The sequence below is a fragment of the Lucilia cuprina genome, chromosome 4 (genome assembly GCF_022045245.1).
Source record: "Lucilia cuprina isolate Lc7/37 chromosome 4, ASM2204524v1, whole genome shotgun sequence".
Taxonomy (NCBI): Eukaryota; Metazoa; Arthropoda; class Insecta; order Diptera; family Calliphoridae; genus Lucilia; species Lucilia cuprina.
The window spans coordinates 33,039,249-33,054,251 of NC_060952.1; the positions used below are offsets into that span (position 1 = coordinate 33,039,249).

Below are 15,003 nucleotides of genomic sequence, written 5' to 3' on the forward strand. Positions count from 1 at the left end.
TGAACTAAAACTGAACTAGAACTGAACTAGAACTGAACTAGAACTGAACTAGAACTGAACTAGAACTGAACTAGAACTGAACTAGAAATGAACTAGAACTGAACTAGACATGAACTAGAACTAAACAAGAACTGAACTAGAACTGAACTAGAACTGAACTAGAACTGAACTAGAACTGAACTAGAACTGAACTAGAACTGAGCTAGAACTGAACTAGAACTGAACTAGAACTGAACTAGAACTGAACTAGAACTGAACTAGAACTGAACTAGAACTGAACTAGAACTGAACTAGAACTGAACTAGAACTGAACTAGAACTGAACTAGAACTGAACTAGAACTGAACTAGAACTGAACTAGAACAGAACTAGAAGTGAGCTAAAGCTGAACAAGAACAGATAACTGAACTGGAAGATTATGAAGTTTGAAAATAACACTTCGTCTTGTAGTTTCACTGCCTCTGTTGGGTAGTGGGTATAGTACGTTTGATTTAATAAAGATAGATTATAAAAGGCAGAGGGAATTCAATAAATCATTTTAGTTTTATCTTTCGTACACAAAAAATGATATTTAAAAGATCAATTTCAAATTTCAATGATTTTTCTTTTTGTTTATCTTTTCGCAGATATTTGCGTGTACCGTCATTACCTTGCGGCACCAGTTCAGCTGATAGCATTTTAAGTTCATCATCTGGTCATTTGCTTAGTGATGCAGGCACACCGGGTACCATTAGTTCGGCTAGTTCAATGGATGATATTGAAAACGCCTGTGGCATGAGTAATTATATAAACATTATATACACAAACATACCTACCTAATTGTTTATAAATAATTTAAATGAAAATTTATTTCTTTTTCGCTATAAATTAAACAGGAAGAGATTCTTCAAAAAGTGATATACTAGAGGCGCAGGGTGAAAGATCTGCATCACAACCACAATTACAAGAATCAAAATCTCCGGATAGCTTGATAGCTACAACACCATCGGATTTGAATAGCAGTGGCATAGCTAGTAAATCTTCATCGAATAAGTCTATACGTAAATGTAAACTGGTGCCTGATTTTGAAGTACTACCCGAGGATGTTGAGGTTGTTATACCGCCTGGTAGTAAGCGAAAAAATCGAACTCCTCCCAGTCCTTTAAATTTGAATTTGAAACAGGTAATTTTGAAAACTAATATCTAATCAATATATTTTTGTTTATTTGTTTAATTCTCGAACTCCCTTTTCATTATTAAATCGCTCCTACTAGGATCTCACTGATTCGGATCATCAATATTATACTTCACCTCATCTATTAAAAGCCAGTCCACAAGATGGTACACAGTCATTAAATCGTACGTTTAGGAAAATATCATCACCAGTCAATTCCTCTGTACCCTCAAGTCCTTCCCGCCATTCTGATTTCTTTGCTGAATACGGTTAGTATACTTATACACCAAAAACATACTTTTCAAACTGAAATATAAATCTCAAACATATGTTTTAATTAAATTAGAATGTGAAGACGTCTCTAGTGGAGATTTTTCTGAACCTAACTCCCCCAATCATGTGATCAATCGCAAAAGCTATGAACTACAACAGGATGAAATAAATAGACGTTATCAGATCTTAAGAGCAAAATTGGATAAAGAATTTGAGAATAAGCGCAAAGAATGGCAGAAACTAAAATCGAATAGAGGTATGTAGGTCCAATACAAAAGTTATATGTTTTATTAATACTTTATGTCTTTTCAGCCATGGCTTTAGTGGCTGTACCTAGACCTCCCGAACCTATATCGCCGAACCCTTCGGCTATTAGCAGCAATATATCGGCCAAACTTTTAGAAGAGAATCTTACACCTGATTTCAAGAAGAAATTACAAAAATGGCGTGTTAAGAAACAAGCTTCTATAGGTGGAATACAACCAGCCGCACCCATGTCTCCTACCATACCCAAAGATCCGAACACAAAGATTGATTGGCATTTGTGGAAAACGGGTCAGTTAAAATTAGAAGGTCAGGGATTAAGTCCTTTGCCAGATCAAAAAGATTTACCTGAAGATTTCCAAAAGAAATTGGGTGAGTATAATGACCTACGTATATGTAATTGGGCATGGATCCTATTTCATATAATTTAAATTTCAGAACAATGGAACAAAATTAAACGTGGTGGATCTTCAACAAGTTGTACTGATTCTTTGAAACGTACCTACAAACATGGCGGATCGGGTAAGAAAGGAGAATCAGATGATGATCGCGGAGGTGATAAGGAAAAACGTATAGATAAGCACAAGCCCCACGATAAAGAAAAATCCGAAAGGTATATTAATATACAAAATTAAGGAAAACGTTTATTTTAAAATTATTATTTCAAATTCCAACACAGATTAGCCAAACTAAAGGCCATTGTTAGCGAACATCCTGCCAAAGAAATTGAAGTGAAAACCTCTGCAGGTGTTATGAAATTTGAGGGAATTTCTCGCAAATTCACACGCAAACTTTACGAATGGGAAAAGGCAAGAGGCATAGGACCAGAATCATCAACATTTGCTTTGCTCCATCCCGGTTATTGTCCAATCGATGTTAAACGTATTTCAAAAGAGTCACATAACAGTAAGTTATTTTTATTATAAATGCAAAATTCAAAATCTTAAATTAATTTTTCCAATAGATGAAAACTCTCCCACACTTAGTCGTTCCCTATCATTGGACAGTATTTCGCCAAGTATTGCTTTGCCCGTTATATCCCAGCAGGCCTCCAGTCTATCGTTGAATGATGTCAATGAGTTGAAAGAAATGGAAGGAGTAGTGAGTAGCACCGATGCCTTAGCCTTGGATAGCGATTACAATAAAAAGTATGACGAACCAGAAGCGGTTATGGTAGAAGTTGAGGATCATATAGTGGAGACAGCTTCGCCATTGAAGTTAATACCACCACTGGATAAAAAACAAACACCCATTTATAAGTATGAGGAAAAAGCTTGTAAAGATTTTTGGTATGTTAGCTATATATATGGTTAAGATATTATTGAAACTATTGCTATTTTTCTAAATTTAGCAATTCGAGAAAAATACAAAGTTTTGAATCTCATACAAATGTGGCGCCTTTATTGAATGTTTTGAAAAATTCCGAGGAACTATTAAAGTTATTGAAACAAAAATCGTCGGATATTGCTGAAAATGAAACGTTGCATTTATGTGATGGCGTTTTGGCATTAATACGCAGTAGTTATTCTTATTACGCCGATAACTTAATGAAACCTAATGTTTTGAATGCCATATTGGATGTACAAAATGAATTAAGTCGTTTGAGGAATTTGGTAAGTGATTGAAGTTAAAATAGACAGTAGAGTTGAACTTACATAGAACTGAACTAGAACTGAACTAGAACTGAACTAGAACTGAACTAGAACTGAACTAGATCTGAACTAGAACTGAACTAGAACTAGAACTGAACTAGAACTGAACTAGAACTGAACTAGAACTGAACTAGAACTGAACTAGAACTGAACTAGAACTGAACTAGAACTGAACTAGAACTGAACTAGAACCGAACTAGAACGGAACTAGATTTGAATCAAAACTGAACTAAATATTAATCCATTTTAATTTTAGTGCGAAAAAAGTCCTCTAGATGAAGCCTGCTGTCAGGAGATAATGGAGGAAAGAAATCTTGAATATAATGAAGAAATCCAGGGTTTACATGAAACCCTAGAAATTCTCAAGCAAAATATACGTAAGCTCTGGTAATATTATTAAAAAGGTTATTTACTTATACATTTCCTTGCAGAAGGTGGCTATCCACGTTTCTCTAAAGATATAGTACCCGATATAAATATAATTGCCGATGAGGATTTAAATCTACCAGCGTTAACTGCAACACCAACCGAACAACGTTTCGACACGCTCTCCACTACTCTGGAAGCAACCGATGAGTTAAGTACTTCTATGGTGGAGAACGAAATCAAACCGAAAACATTTAGTAACAGCAATGGTATTGGTGGTCTGCCGGGTGGTGCAATGGGTGCCGCAAATATGATGGGTGGAGCTAAAAAGAAAGTACGTTTGCGTAAAATGGGATCACGACAAAATTCAAAAACCGAAAGTGATAGCAGTGATGAGGATAATCATAGTATTCTAGAAACACCACGACGTTTGAAACGTAAAAATTATCGCCTTAAGCAAAGATCTTTCGATGAAGATCCTAGTTCGGCCACCATAGCAGAGGATATGGTTTATGTGTTAAAAGTTAAACCCGGTCAGCCTATACAACAAATATGTGATACGACTAACCGAACTTTAGACACTGGAGTTCAGCACAATGCCACTTTCGCCCGACTGCCTTTGGCCACCTCGACTTCTTTACCCAATGTATTTGTGAAAACTAAACGAAAAGTATTTACTGCAGTGCAGGAACCGATGGCTATAGATGGTGTCGCTGTTATAGAACAGGAAATTCCACATTCTCCCACTGAGTCCAATGTTAAAGCTAATAATCAAAACCAAACGAATGAAGAAAATTCTAGTAATAAAGAAAATCACGCTAACGAAAAAACGTCTAGTCTAACGAGCTCACAAAAGGAAGCATTAATGCGAGATTTGGAAATAGAACTGAAGCCACGTGTTCTCTTAGTGCACAAATCCATTAGTTTAGACGATGTACGTTCCGATAATAATTCTGATGATCTGCGCAAGACTCGCAGTGCCCAAAGTTTAAAGCAAACAGAAGAAGCCAAGTCGGGCAAAAGTTTAACAGGGTTTCGCACACCCTTGGCTACAGACAGCTTTCGTTTATTGAATCGCACTCGAGAAAGTCCCTTAAGGCTGGACAATATTACTCGATTTCAAAATATGCTGCAATATCCCAAAAGTAAAAAAGATCATTTATATCGGAAAAATAACGAAAAAACCTTTAGCGTAAATCCAGTGCATTTTAAAGGGGCGACCATTAAAAGAATTGAAAATAAAATTGCCAAAACACATTCGGGTTCATCGGTGACAGATTCAGATTTTACAAAATTTCTCTCTCCCGATAAACTTGATAATACCGTACCACGCATAGCTAGAAAATGGGAACGCAAGTCTCTAACACCCACTACACAACAAATTAAATTCGATTATCCCACACCCACTAACTCGGAACCCACTAGTCCAGTATTCGAACAAACGTGTAGACCCATGACCCCACTAAACGAACGAGCTTTACGCATACAAAAAGCCAAAGAAGAATTCCTACGAGAAAAACCCAGTCCCATAGCGGTGGTTAAATTAAGGGAAAATTTTCGACGTTCTCAAAATTGGGGCGAAAAACGTCAAAGTGACTTAAGTTTGAGCTCTACCACAGCCGATGAGAGTTCAGTGCATTGTGAACCAGCCGAATCGGAGGACAATGAACTGCACAAAAGTTTAAGTGCCGATACGATAAGAGCTGAATCGCCACCCACACAATCGGACACTGGTACAGATCAGGATTTTGGTGGCATTTATGATTCCATACCACGACAAGTTACTAGATCTGGTAAAATTTCCAGTAAATTAGGTTTTGCTACCCTGGCCTCCAAACTGCGCAGAGTTAAGGGTAAAAAGGCCAACGAACCGAAAAGAACGCTAGCAGCATCCAGTCATACGAATTCCAATACCGCCAGTGGCAGTGCATTAACGGCTCTGTGTCGTCAAAGTTTATTCACAGACATTCTCGTAGCACCACAAATAGTTTCGACAGACACTGAGGCAAACGTCTCCACCACTTCACGTGATAGTGTCATAAAGTCTCAATCATCACCACATGCCTTGCAACGAAGTCCCAAAAATGCTTCGGGGGATTTGAGTCGTTTCAATAACGAACGTTTAAATAAATCTCAAAGTGATCAATATGTTAAACGTCACAAAGAAAGTTATGTCTAGTCAATGTAAAATTATTTAAAGTTTTATTATTTATTTATTTATTTATTACTATTTATTATTATTTTTATTTTATATGAAAGTGTGTAATTGTATGCCAAAGAAAAAAATACTCGTATTTACTACAATTTAATATTTATTTCATTATTTATATAGCGACCTAATTTGCTTGGCCATTTATTTAATGTTATTAATTCTTTTTTTTTAATAAATTATAAAAAATGAGAAAAAGAACTAGAAAACAAATATAATATGTAAGTTTTTTTTAATGGAAAAAATCTCGAAAATAAAATTAACCTTTCAAAATATTATTTATTAATTGAAGTTGTTTTATTTCAGCCTTGTATCGTTTAAGTTTATTTAGCTAACTAACTAACTAACTAACTAACTAACTAACTAACTAACTAACTAACTAACTACCTAACTAACTAACTAACTAACTAACTAACTAACTAACTAACTAACTAACTAACTAACTAACTAACTATCTATCTATCTATCTATCTATCTATCTATCTATCTATCTATCTATCTATCTATCTATCTATCTATCTATCTATCTATCTATCTATCTATCTAACTAACTAACTAACTAACTAACTAACTAATGAATTAACTACCTAACTAACTAGCTAACTAAATAAAACCTGGTCCACATATAGAAACTTTTGTTTCAGAAACTACGTATTAATTCCATTGATTTTCTAAGTTCGGAAAACTCCGTACCGCGAGAGACATGAATGATATTCTTTTTCTCTCACGCAAAATCAAAAGTTTCGTTGTGTGGACTGGCAGTAACTAAATGACTAACTACATAAGCCCCTTTCGATTCTTTAAAAACTTCTCAACTAGAATCGAAAATTTTTCAATCTAATTTTCAATATATCATGTCCTACAGTTTGAAAACCAGCCTTTTTATACCCTTCACCCTTTTGAGAAGGGTATATATAAGTTACTCATTCCATTTGTAATTTATATAATAAAATTTTCCGACCCTATATAGTATATATTTTCTAGATCCTTATAGATAGCGGAGTCGATTAAACCATGTCCGTCTGTCTGTCTATATGTTTGTTGAAATTAGTTTTTAGAGGACACTAGATATCGGCGAGATCCGAATCTTCAATAATTCTGTTGGACATGCTTTCGGGAAGATCGCTATTTAAAATCATCAAAATCGGTCCATAAATAAAGAATATTTTAGCAAAAATCCAAGACAACCTCTAAAAATTAGATCAAAATATGAGATTTTTTCTTCAAACAAAACAGAGCTAGAGTAGCAGAGCGAGAGCAGCACTAGTGTGTTATTATTTTGGTACTTTTTCGTTTTTCAAAAGATACTTTCTGAATATTCTATATAATTGAAACTAGGATCATGAAATTAAGTATGTAGATTCGGAATTAGATGAGAACCCATAAAAGGCAACTTTTTGGTACTTTTTCGTTTTTCAAAAGGTACATTTTTAGTTTTCTATAATAAACTTAGATACATGAAATTAAGAATATAGAGCCCGGATTAGACGAGAACAAATATCAATTGGGATTTTTTTGGTACTTTTTCGTTGTGCAAAAGGTACTTTTTGAATTTTCTATAATATTGAAACTATAAATATGAAATTAATTATGTGGAGTCTGAATTAGGTGAGAAGTTCTCATTGAGAACCCATAAAGTTGAACTTTTGGGTACTTTTTCGTTGTTCTAAAAGTATTTTTTGAATTTTCCATAATATTGGATGTAGTAAGTAATGTAAAAGAAGACTTTTTGGTATTGACTGTTTTTTTTTTAACACACCGCGGTGAAGGGTATATACGATTCGACACAGCCGAATATAGAACTCTTACTTGTTTTATTTTAAAAGATTTGAGATCATTACCACATTTTTTCCAATCTGTAGGCGTTAACCAATAAATTAGAAAATTAAACTCGACTCGATTTTACAAACAAAACTTTATTAGTAGAAAATTATAACAGAAATTCATTTAAATATAAAACCTATTTAGTATCACCAGCATCCTCTTCTTGCTCCTCCTCCTCGGCATCCTCAACAATATCTGGTACAACAGTCTGTAGTTCCTTATTGTACTCATCTTCGGGTTTCATAAAGTCATATTCAATCTTGGTGTTATCAACAAACAATATACATTCGGTAACATTGGAAACAGACTCAATCATAAATGGTATTTTAACGGCAAAATTTGAACCACAACTGGCCACTTCCTGAGCAGCTGAAGGCAATTGATTCTCTACACTATCTAAAACATGCTTAGCGGTGCTAATGGTATCCAAAATACTTCTGGCTATTTTGGTGACATTTAAAATTACCGAAACAATTTTTCCCACAAGAGAATTTTTCTGGGCTACCTTTTTATAAACTGCGGCCAATTCAAATACGTTTTTCCTCACCGTCTTGACAGTATTATAGGTTTCGTTTTGGATTTTAACTATCAGAGATGTTGTGTACAAATAACAATCTACACCTTCGTAAAGAGAGTGCAAAGAGGTGTTTAATTGTGGTATATGAGAGTAAGTGCAGTAAGCAGCACGTCCCACCCGAGCCGCAGCCTTATAGCCCAATCTAAGGGCCTTTATAATAAAGATAATAATTTTGGGTTTATTTATTTTAAGCAAATTGCTTTCCAACATTAAAGCTCTGGCTACTAATGCATTAAGATTGATTTGGGCCTCATCTAAGGCGTCTTGTAGTATACTTTGCATATCTAAAAATTCCATTTGTTGTTCTTTGGTCATTAGACTAAAATCGGGTTTGCCCATAATTTCTTCCACTGAGGGTAAATTAGTGTCATAATTGGTGGTTGCTTCTTGAGGGAACATGTTGTTAAGTTGTAGTTCAAATTCTTTTAAAGTTGCCTCGTACTGTTGTTCGAATAATTCGTCGATTTGGGATCCTTCAGTAGTTTTGATTAGCACATAATCATATTGCAATTGCAACTCTGCGAACAAAGGTCTTAAAGCGTTAATCTCATCATGAGTCAATTCTTTGGCCTCATCCAATAAACCGGAAATTTCTCTATATGCTCGACATGGTTGAATAAGCTATTGAATATTTTTTGTTTTCAAATAATTAATGTAATTTTATAAACATTAATTTAAAAAAAATAATAATTACCATAATAATAATTGCTACCAGTGTCAGCACTAGTAATTGTTTATTAAATTTAAACATTTTAATTTATTATTTAACGTCCAAGCAGTGTTAAGAGTTATTGCAAACTGAATTAATTTTATGTTTTAAAATTTTGTATTCAAACGTATTATTTACCTTTGTCTATATGTTCATTATCTTTTTGCAAAGGGGCCACCATAAACAGTAAGTGAAATACTAACTTGGCTTTATCTTTAGATTAATTCGTTAATCTTCTATTATAATTTTTTTGTTAAAACTTATCGCATAACTTGGTTAGATATCAATATTTTGATAGTTATTTTCTAATATTAAACATATTTACGGAGAAATATTGAATTCAATTGTTTCGTTTTATATTAACAGGGGGGCTTTATTGTATTTACTTCCATATCGGAAGTTACATAGTGGTCTAGAAATTCTGTTTCTAACAATATGTGGGAATATAAGAAATTTCGGGTGCCAGAAGTTTTTTTTTTTTAATTTTTTTTTAATAAGAAGTAATATTATAGAATCATCTTGGATTTTTTAAAACTTGTTCAGTTCTAGTTAAGTTGCAGTTCTATTCTAATTTAGTTTTATTTCAGTTCTAGTTTAGTTCCAGTCCAGTTCAGTTCTAGTTTAGTTTTAGTTCAATTCTAGTTCAGTTTTAGTTCAGTTCTAGTTCAGCTCAGTTATAGTTTAGTTCTAGTTTTGTTCCAGTTCTGTTCTAGTTCAGTTCTAGTTCAGTTCTAGTTCTGTTCTAGTTCTAGTTCAGTTCTAGTTCAGTTCTAGTTCAGTTCTAGTTCAGTTCTAGTTCAGTTCTAGTTCAGTTCTAGTTCAGTTCTAGTTCAGATCTAGTTCAGTTCTAGTTTAGTTCTAGTTCAGTTCTAATTTAGTTATAGTTTAGTTCTAAGAACTATTTTTAATAGAAAAATTAAAAGATCACAGATGAATGTACTTTTCTTAGTTCACTATATATACACTATATCAATTTTGTATACATCTACTGCACTCTAACCAAAACGTACCCATAAATTTTATAATAACTTCTTGACCACACAGGTTAAAGTATCAAAACATAAAGAAACCGAATTTCATTGGTAAGTAAGAATTGATTATAGCAATAAAAGTTAATGACACTTGTTTGTGACTTTGTTGGGACGAACGACAGACAGAGCATGAAACCATACTCCATAAGTGACACGCGACTAAACTTGCATGCAGAGCCGAGTTGAAAACAAAAAGTATAACTAAAAAAGGATAAAACTAAAAACAAATTCGAATAAACATTATTTGAATACATATGTATGTAGTTTTTGAACTAAGGGTTATTGATATGAATTGTACAGGATATTGAAATTTTTTTCGATGTCCTAAAATATGTATACAGTTTTAACATTAACATGAAAGGACTTTTGCAGCTGAAATATTGAAAAGAGAAATTATTTATTTATGCAAGAAAACTAAAAATTATTGAGATCATTGAATGAATTAAATGATTTGACAATGAAATATGAAATGACAAGTGAATATTTTGATTTAGTATGACAGATATTTGACATATAAGTTAACAAAATGCAAGAGAAAAAAAACAGCTGTAGTTAGTATAATCAAATTTAACAAAAGCTTTCTCCAAACTTAATTTATAGTTTTAAAATCATAAAGAGAGATGTACTAAATGTGAACTTTGGCCCTTAAAATTTAAATTTTCGTTTGTACTTTTTTCATTTTTAAAACTTCACTTTTAAAAACAAATATAGTTTTTTTATTTTTAGTTTTCAATATTAATATGAAATTATATTTTTAGTAAAAAATTTTTAAATTTAGACAAGGCACGCGTCAGTCTCACTTAATAGTTTTTAATTTCCTTATTGACCTAGTCTCTTTTCTAGTCAGCATGACAGAATGAATGAAAACCAAACAAAGAGAGTGAGAGAGAAGGAAACATCAAATATATTTCTATAAATATATATGAATGTGTGTGTGTGTTTTAAAGTACCACTCCAAAGAAGAAGGTTTTTTCTCTTTATAGCACCAAATGCCAAGACATCACAGATGGTCGATATGTTGATGCCTTTTATACTATATATTTTTATTTCTTTCGGTCTTCAAATATCTAGTAGTAGTAATTTTGTTAGTGACAGCAGATAATACAACAACAATGATTGTGATCAGTTTTAGTGGCAAAAACGCGCGCGCTCTTTTTTTATTTCTTGTTTCCGTATCTTTAAGTATAATTATCATCTATAAGTTACCAAAAAATGCAATCGTATTCTATGTATCTTATTTGTGCATCTCAGTTCGAATTATTGTTTTTCTTGTTCCGTCCTAACATCCACTATTGGTTTACGTGGTAGTTCACTACACGCGAACTGTCAAGTAGAATCAAAGAGACCCCGTTTTGACCACATCCACTATTTATAACCTTTGTAACACAAAATTAAATTTAAGTTTTTGTATTACAACAAGATAAAACATTTCAAATCTTTCAGCTAAATATTCGACCATCTGTTTGGTTTAATTGTTTTGAAATTTTGAAGTTCAATTTGTATGAGTTAAATCATTTGTAAGAAAATTTCTAGATGAAAAACTTTTAATATTGAATTGATATTTAAATTCTTCATAGTCCTGACTATAGACTAATTTCCGACTATAGTCCATAGCTTTAGGTCTGGACAGTAGTCTGGTTATTGTCTGAAACATAATCTATAGTCTGTACAACAGTTTATAGTCTGGACTTTAGTCTGTAATGTGGACTACAATCTGTAGACAAGACTATAATCTATAGCAGTTGGGGATCCAGCTCCGGCGTTTGGTGGGGGGAAGGGAAATTTAGTATTTTACTTATGTTCTTTTTTTCCTTTTCCTTATTTTTATACTTTGTATGAAAAATTTTCGGTTTTGGGGGGTAATTTTTCTTGTAAACCTCCCCCTCCACCTTTATCCACGCCTGATCTATAGTCAATACTAGAGTTTACAATATGGACTATAACCTATAGTTAGGACTATATTCTATACTTAGGACTATAGCCTGTAGTCAAGTTTGGATTAATCTACAGCCAGGGCTACAGTCTATAGTTACAGTCTATTCTTAAATTTTGACTTAAGCCTATATTCTGAACTAGGTAGTTAATAGTCTGAAATATGTTCTACACTATACATTACAAGGTATAGATTAACCTATAGAGTCTAAACTCTTGACTATACTATACTTTGAACTATAGAGTCTATATATATATATAGGGTCTATCGTCTGAACTAAAGAGTCGATTATAGTCTATAGTCGAACTATAAAGTCTATACTCCGGTCTTTAGTCTGGACTATAGATTATTGTGTCGATAATAAACTGTAGTCTGGACAATAGTCTATGTTCTGGAGAATAGTCCAAGTTTTTGACGATAGTCTATAATCTGTATTCTGGTATATAGTGTAGACTACAGGTTATAGATAAAATTTAGTTTATAGTCTGGCCTAACGAGTCTAAACTCTTGACTTTATAGTCAATAGTCTAGACTATAGACTCTATACTCTGGACTAATGAGTCTATAGTCTGGACTGTATAGTCTGAACTATAATGTCTATACTCTGGACTATAGAGTATTGAGTCGATTATAAACTGTAGTGTGGACAATAATCTAGGGTCTGAACGATAGTCTATAATCTGTATTATGGTCTTTAGAGTAGATTACAGGGTCTAAACTCTTAACCATAAAGTTTATAGTCTTGAATATACACTATTTACTCTGTACTAAAGAACCTATAGTCTGGACTGTAGAGTCTTTTGTCTGGACTACAGGGTCTATAGTCTAAACTCTAGAGTATTATGTCGATTATAGCCCATAGTCCGAACTATAGAGTTTATACTGTGGACTGTAGTCTATGGTCTGAACTATAGAGTATTGAGTCGTTTATAAACTGTAGTCTGGACAATAGTCTATGGTCTGTAGAATAGTCCATATTCTGGACAATAGTCTATAATCTGAAATATTGTCTATAGTGTAGACTTCAGGCTATAGAAAAAATTTAGTCTATATTATAGTATATAGTGTCTTGATTTGATAGTCTAGACTATAGACTATATACTCTGAACTATAGAGTCTATAGTCTGGACTGTAGAATATGAACTATAGAGTATTGTGTTGATTATAAACTGTAGTCTGGACAATATCCTATATCCTGGACTATATGTGTATTGTGTTTGGCCTCCGGTAGGTTAGTGTTCTAGTCTGGTAGACCGGAGGTGGTGGATTTGATTCCCACCTGTGGCACTGGTTAAGGAGCGCACAACAGGCCCGATAGAGGCCCAGTTAGGATTTGATGTATATATGTACATCCTCCTTTCAAACTAACTATATGTGTATTGTGGCGATTGTAAACTGTAGTCAGGACTAAAGTCTATAATCCAAACTATAGTCCATAATCCAGTCTAAAGATTCATCATGATTGTAGTGATACAGAACTATAGTCTTGTGTATGATCTAAACTATATGAAATCTAACTGATATAAATGAACGTAGAGATTTAGTATATAAATGTATAAGTGTGTAAATATATACATACAAATATTCAATTTGATTTAAATTCGACCTATTGTGCAATTTTAACAAAAATGTTAAAAATTCCTCTTAACACCAATTTTCAACTTAAAATTTTGTATTAATTACGACAGTAAATTTGCAGTTAAATTTTAGACCTTTAAGCCCCAATACAATTATAAAAATTATAGTTTAAGGTAAATAGGACATTACATGATAAAAACTGCTTAAGCATTTAATAAATATATAAACAATTAAAAGTCAAATAGCCGAATTTAACACGCATAGTGTCAAATTAATAAAAAAAACTACAATGTAAATATTCCTTTTTTTTAGCAAATAAAAGCTACCAAAATATTCTTTTTGTTAAATTTAAATGATTAATGATATTTTAATAGCTTGTTCTAGAGATAAATAAAATTCTAAATAAAATTTTATAAATGAAAATAATATTTTGATATAAAAAGAATCTTGAGGAACGCACAAACAACTGTTAACAATAATTAAAACGGTTTTTTATTATTATTCTACTATCTTATAGAAGAAAGTAGAAAAGTTATCTGTAAACAGAGCAAATCCTAACATAAGGAAACCCTTAAGAAAAGGACTCAAGCCAAAACGGTTTAAGCCGCAATAGTTGTATTTGAGAAATAACATATGTTACTTTTGAGTATGTCATCGATTTATTTCTTTTGATTGTGTTTATGTTTTAGTTATTCTTTTTTTCTCTTTTAGTTTTGAAAGGATCTTCCTAAAAATGTAGGCGCATGCCGTCATCTGGTGCTACTTTGACTTACAAAAATTAGGCTTCCCCTTGTCAATACAAGCACAAGAGTATACGAAATATAATTTGTTTAAATGTACTGAAATACTAACAGTTTTTTTTTTTATTTCCAGTTTCTTGTGTATTTCCTTAAGATCCCTATAAACACATACTATGAAAAAAAAGAATTACAAATACATACACATCATAGTATCCATATTATCCTGCTGTCGTTTTTTCTGGAATTAACGTGTAGATTTTTTATAATAAGAGCAAATAATGGGACCAACTATTGAAATATTTTTGTTAGTAACGGGGCGGTACTTATCTCACTAACTAACTAACTAACTAACTAACTAACTAACTAATTAACTAACTAACTAACTAACTAACTAACTAACTAACTAACTAACTAACTAACTAACTAACTAATTAACTAACTAACTTACTAATTAACTAACTAACTAATTAACTAACTAACTAACTAACTAACTAACTAACTAACTAACTAACTAACTAACTAACTAACTAACCAACTAACTACCTAACTAACTACCTAACTATCCAACCAACCAACCAACTAACTAACTATATATCTATATATCTATATATCTATATATCTATATATCTATATATCTATATATCTATATATCTATATATCTATATATCTATATATCTATATATCTATATATCTAT

The 15,003-nt window shown here is 32.5% G+C and overlaps 2 protein-coding genes across 2 annotated transcripts in view; one reads left to right on the forward strand and one right to left on the reverse strand.

Annotated features, from left to right (window-relative positions):
• LOC111688530 overlaps positions 1-6,185 on the forward strand; it is a 12,845-nt gene extending 6,660 nt beyond the window's left edge. Inside the window, exons 5-15 of the mRNA XM_046947722.1 lie at positions 626-777; positions 875-1,161; positions 1,253-1,421; positions 1,499-1,681; positions 1,738-2,061; positions 2,128-2,302; positions 2,369-2,595; positions 2,654-2,978; positions 3,041-3,302; positions 3,598-3,718; positions 3,773-6,185. Of these exons, the coding sequence (XP_046803678.1) occupies positions 626-777; positions 875-1,161; positions 1,253-1,421; positions 1,499-1,681; positions 1,738-2,061; positions 2,128-2,302; positions 2,369-2,595; positions 2,654-2,978; positions 3,041-3,302; positions 3,598-3,718; positions 3,773-5,886 (4,339 nt within the window). The 3' untranslated portion in view covers positions 5,887-6,185. The remainder of the gene's footprint in view (positions 1-625; positions 778-874; positions 1,162-1,252; positions 1,422-1,498; positions 1,682-1,737; positions 2,062-2,127; positions 2,303-2,368; positions 2,596-2,653; positions 2,979-3,040; positions 3,303-3,597; positions 3,719-3,772) is intronic.
• A 1,627-nt stretch (positions 6,186-7,812) lies between these two features.
• LOC111688527 lies at positions 7,813-9,584 on the reverse strand. The gene is made up of 2 exons (XM_023451045.2): positions 9,012-9,584; positions 7,813-8,938 (listed from the first exon to the last, which is right to left on the reverse strand). Exons 1-2 carry the CDS (start codon positions 9,066-9,068, stop codon positions 7,877-7,879), a joined length of 1,119 nt encoding a protein of 372 aa, XP_023306813.2. The 5' UTR covers positions 9,069-9,584; the 3' UTR covers positions 7,813-7,876.
• Positions 9,585-15,003: the final 5,419 nt, after the last annotated feature.

Excerpts from the sequence above, each read along its gene's own strand:
- LOC111688527 (XM_023451045.2), bottom strand. The coding sequence starts at position 9,068 with ATGTTTAAATTTAATAAACAATTACTAGTGCTGACACTGGTAGCAATT. Across the intron at positions 8,939-9,011 it reads TGGTAGCAATTATTATTATG|CTTATTCAACCATGTCGAGC; the intron begins GTAATTATTATT and ends AATATTCAATAG.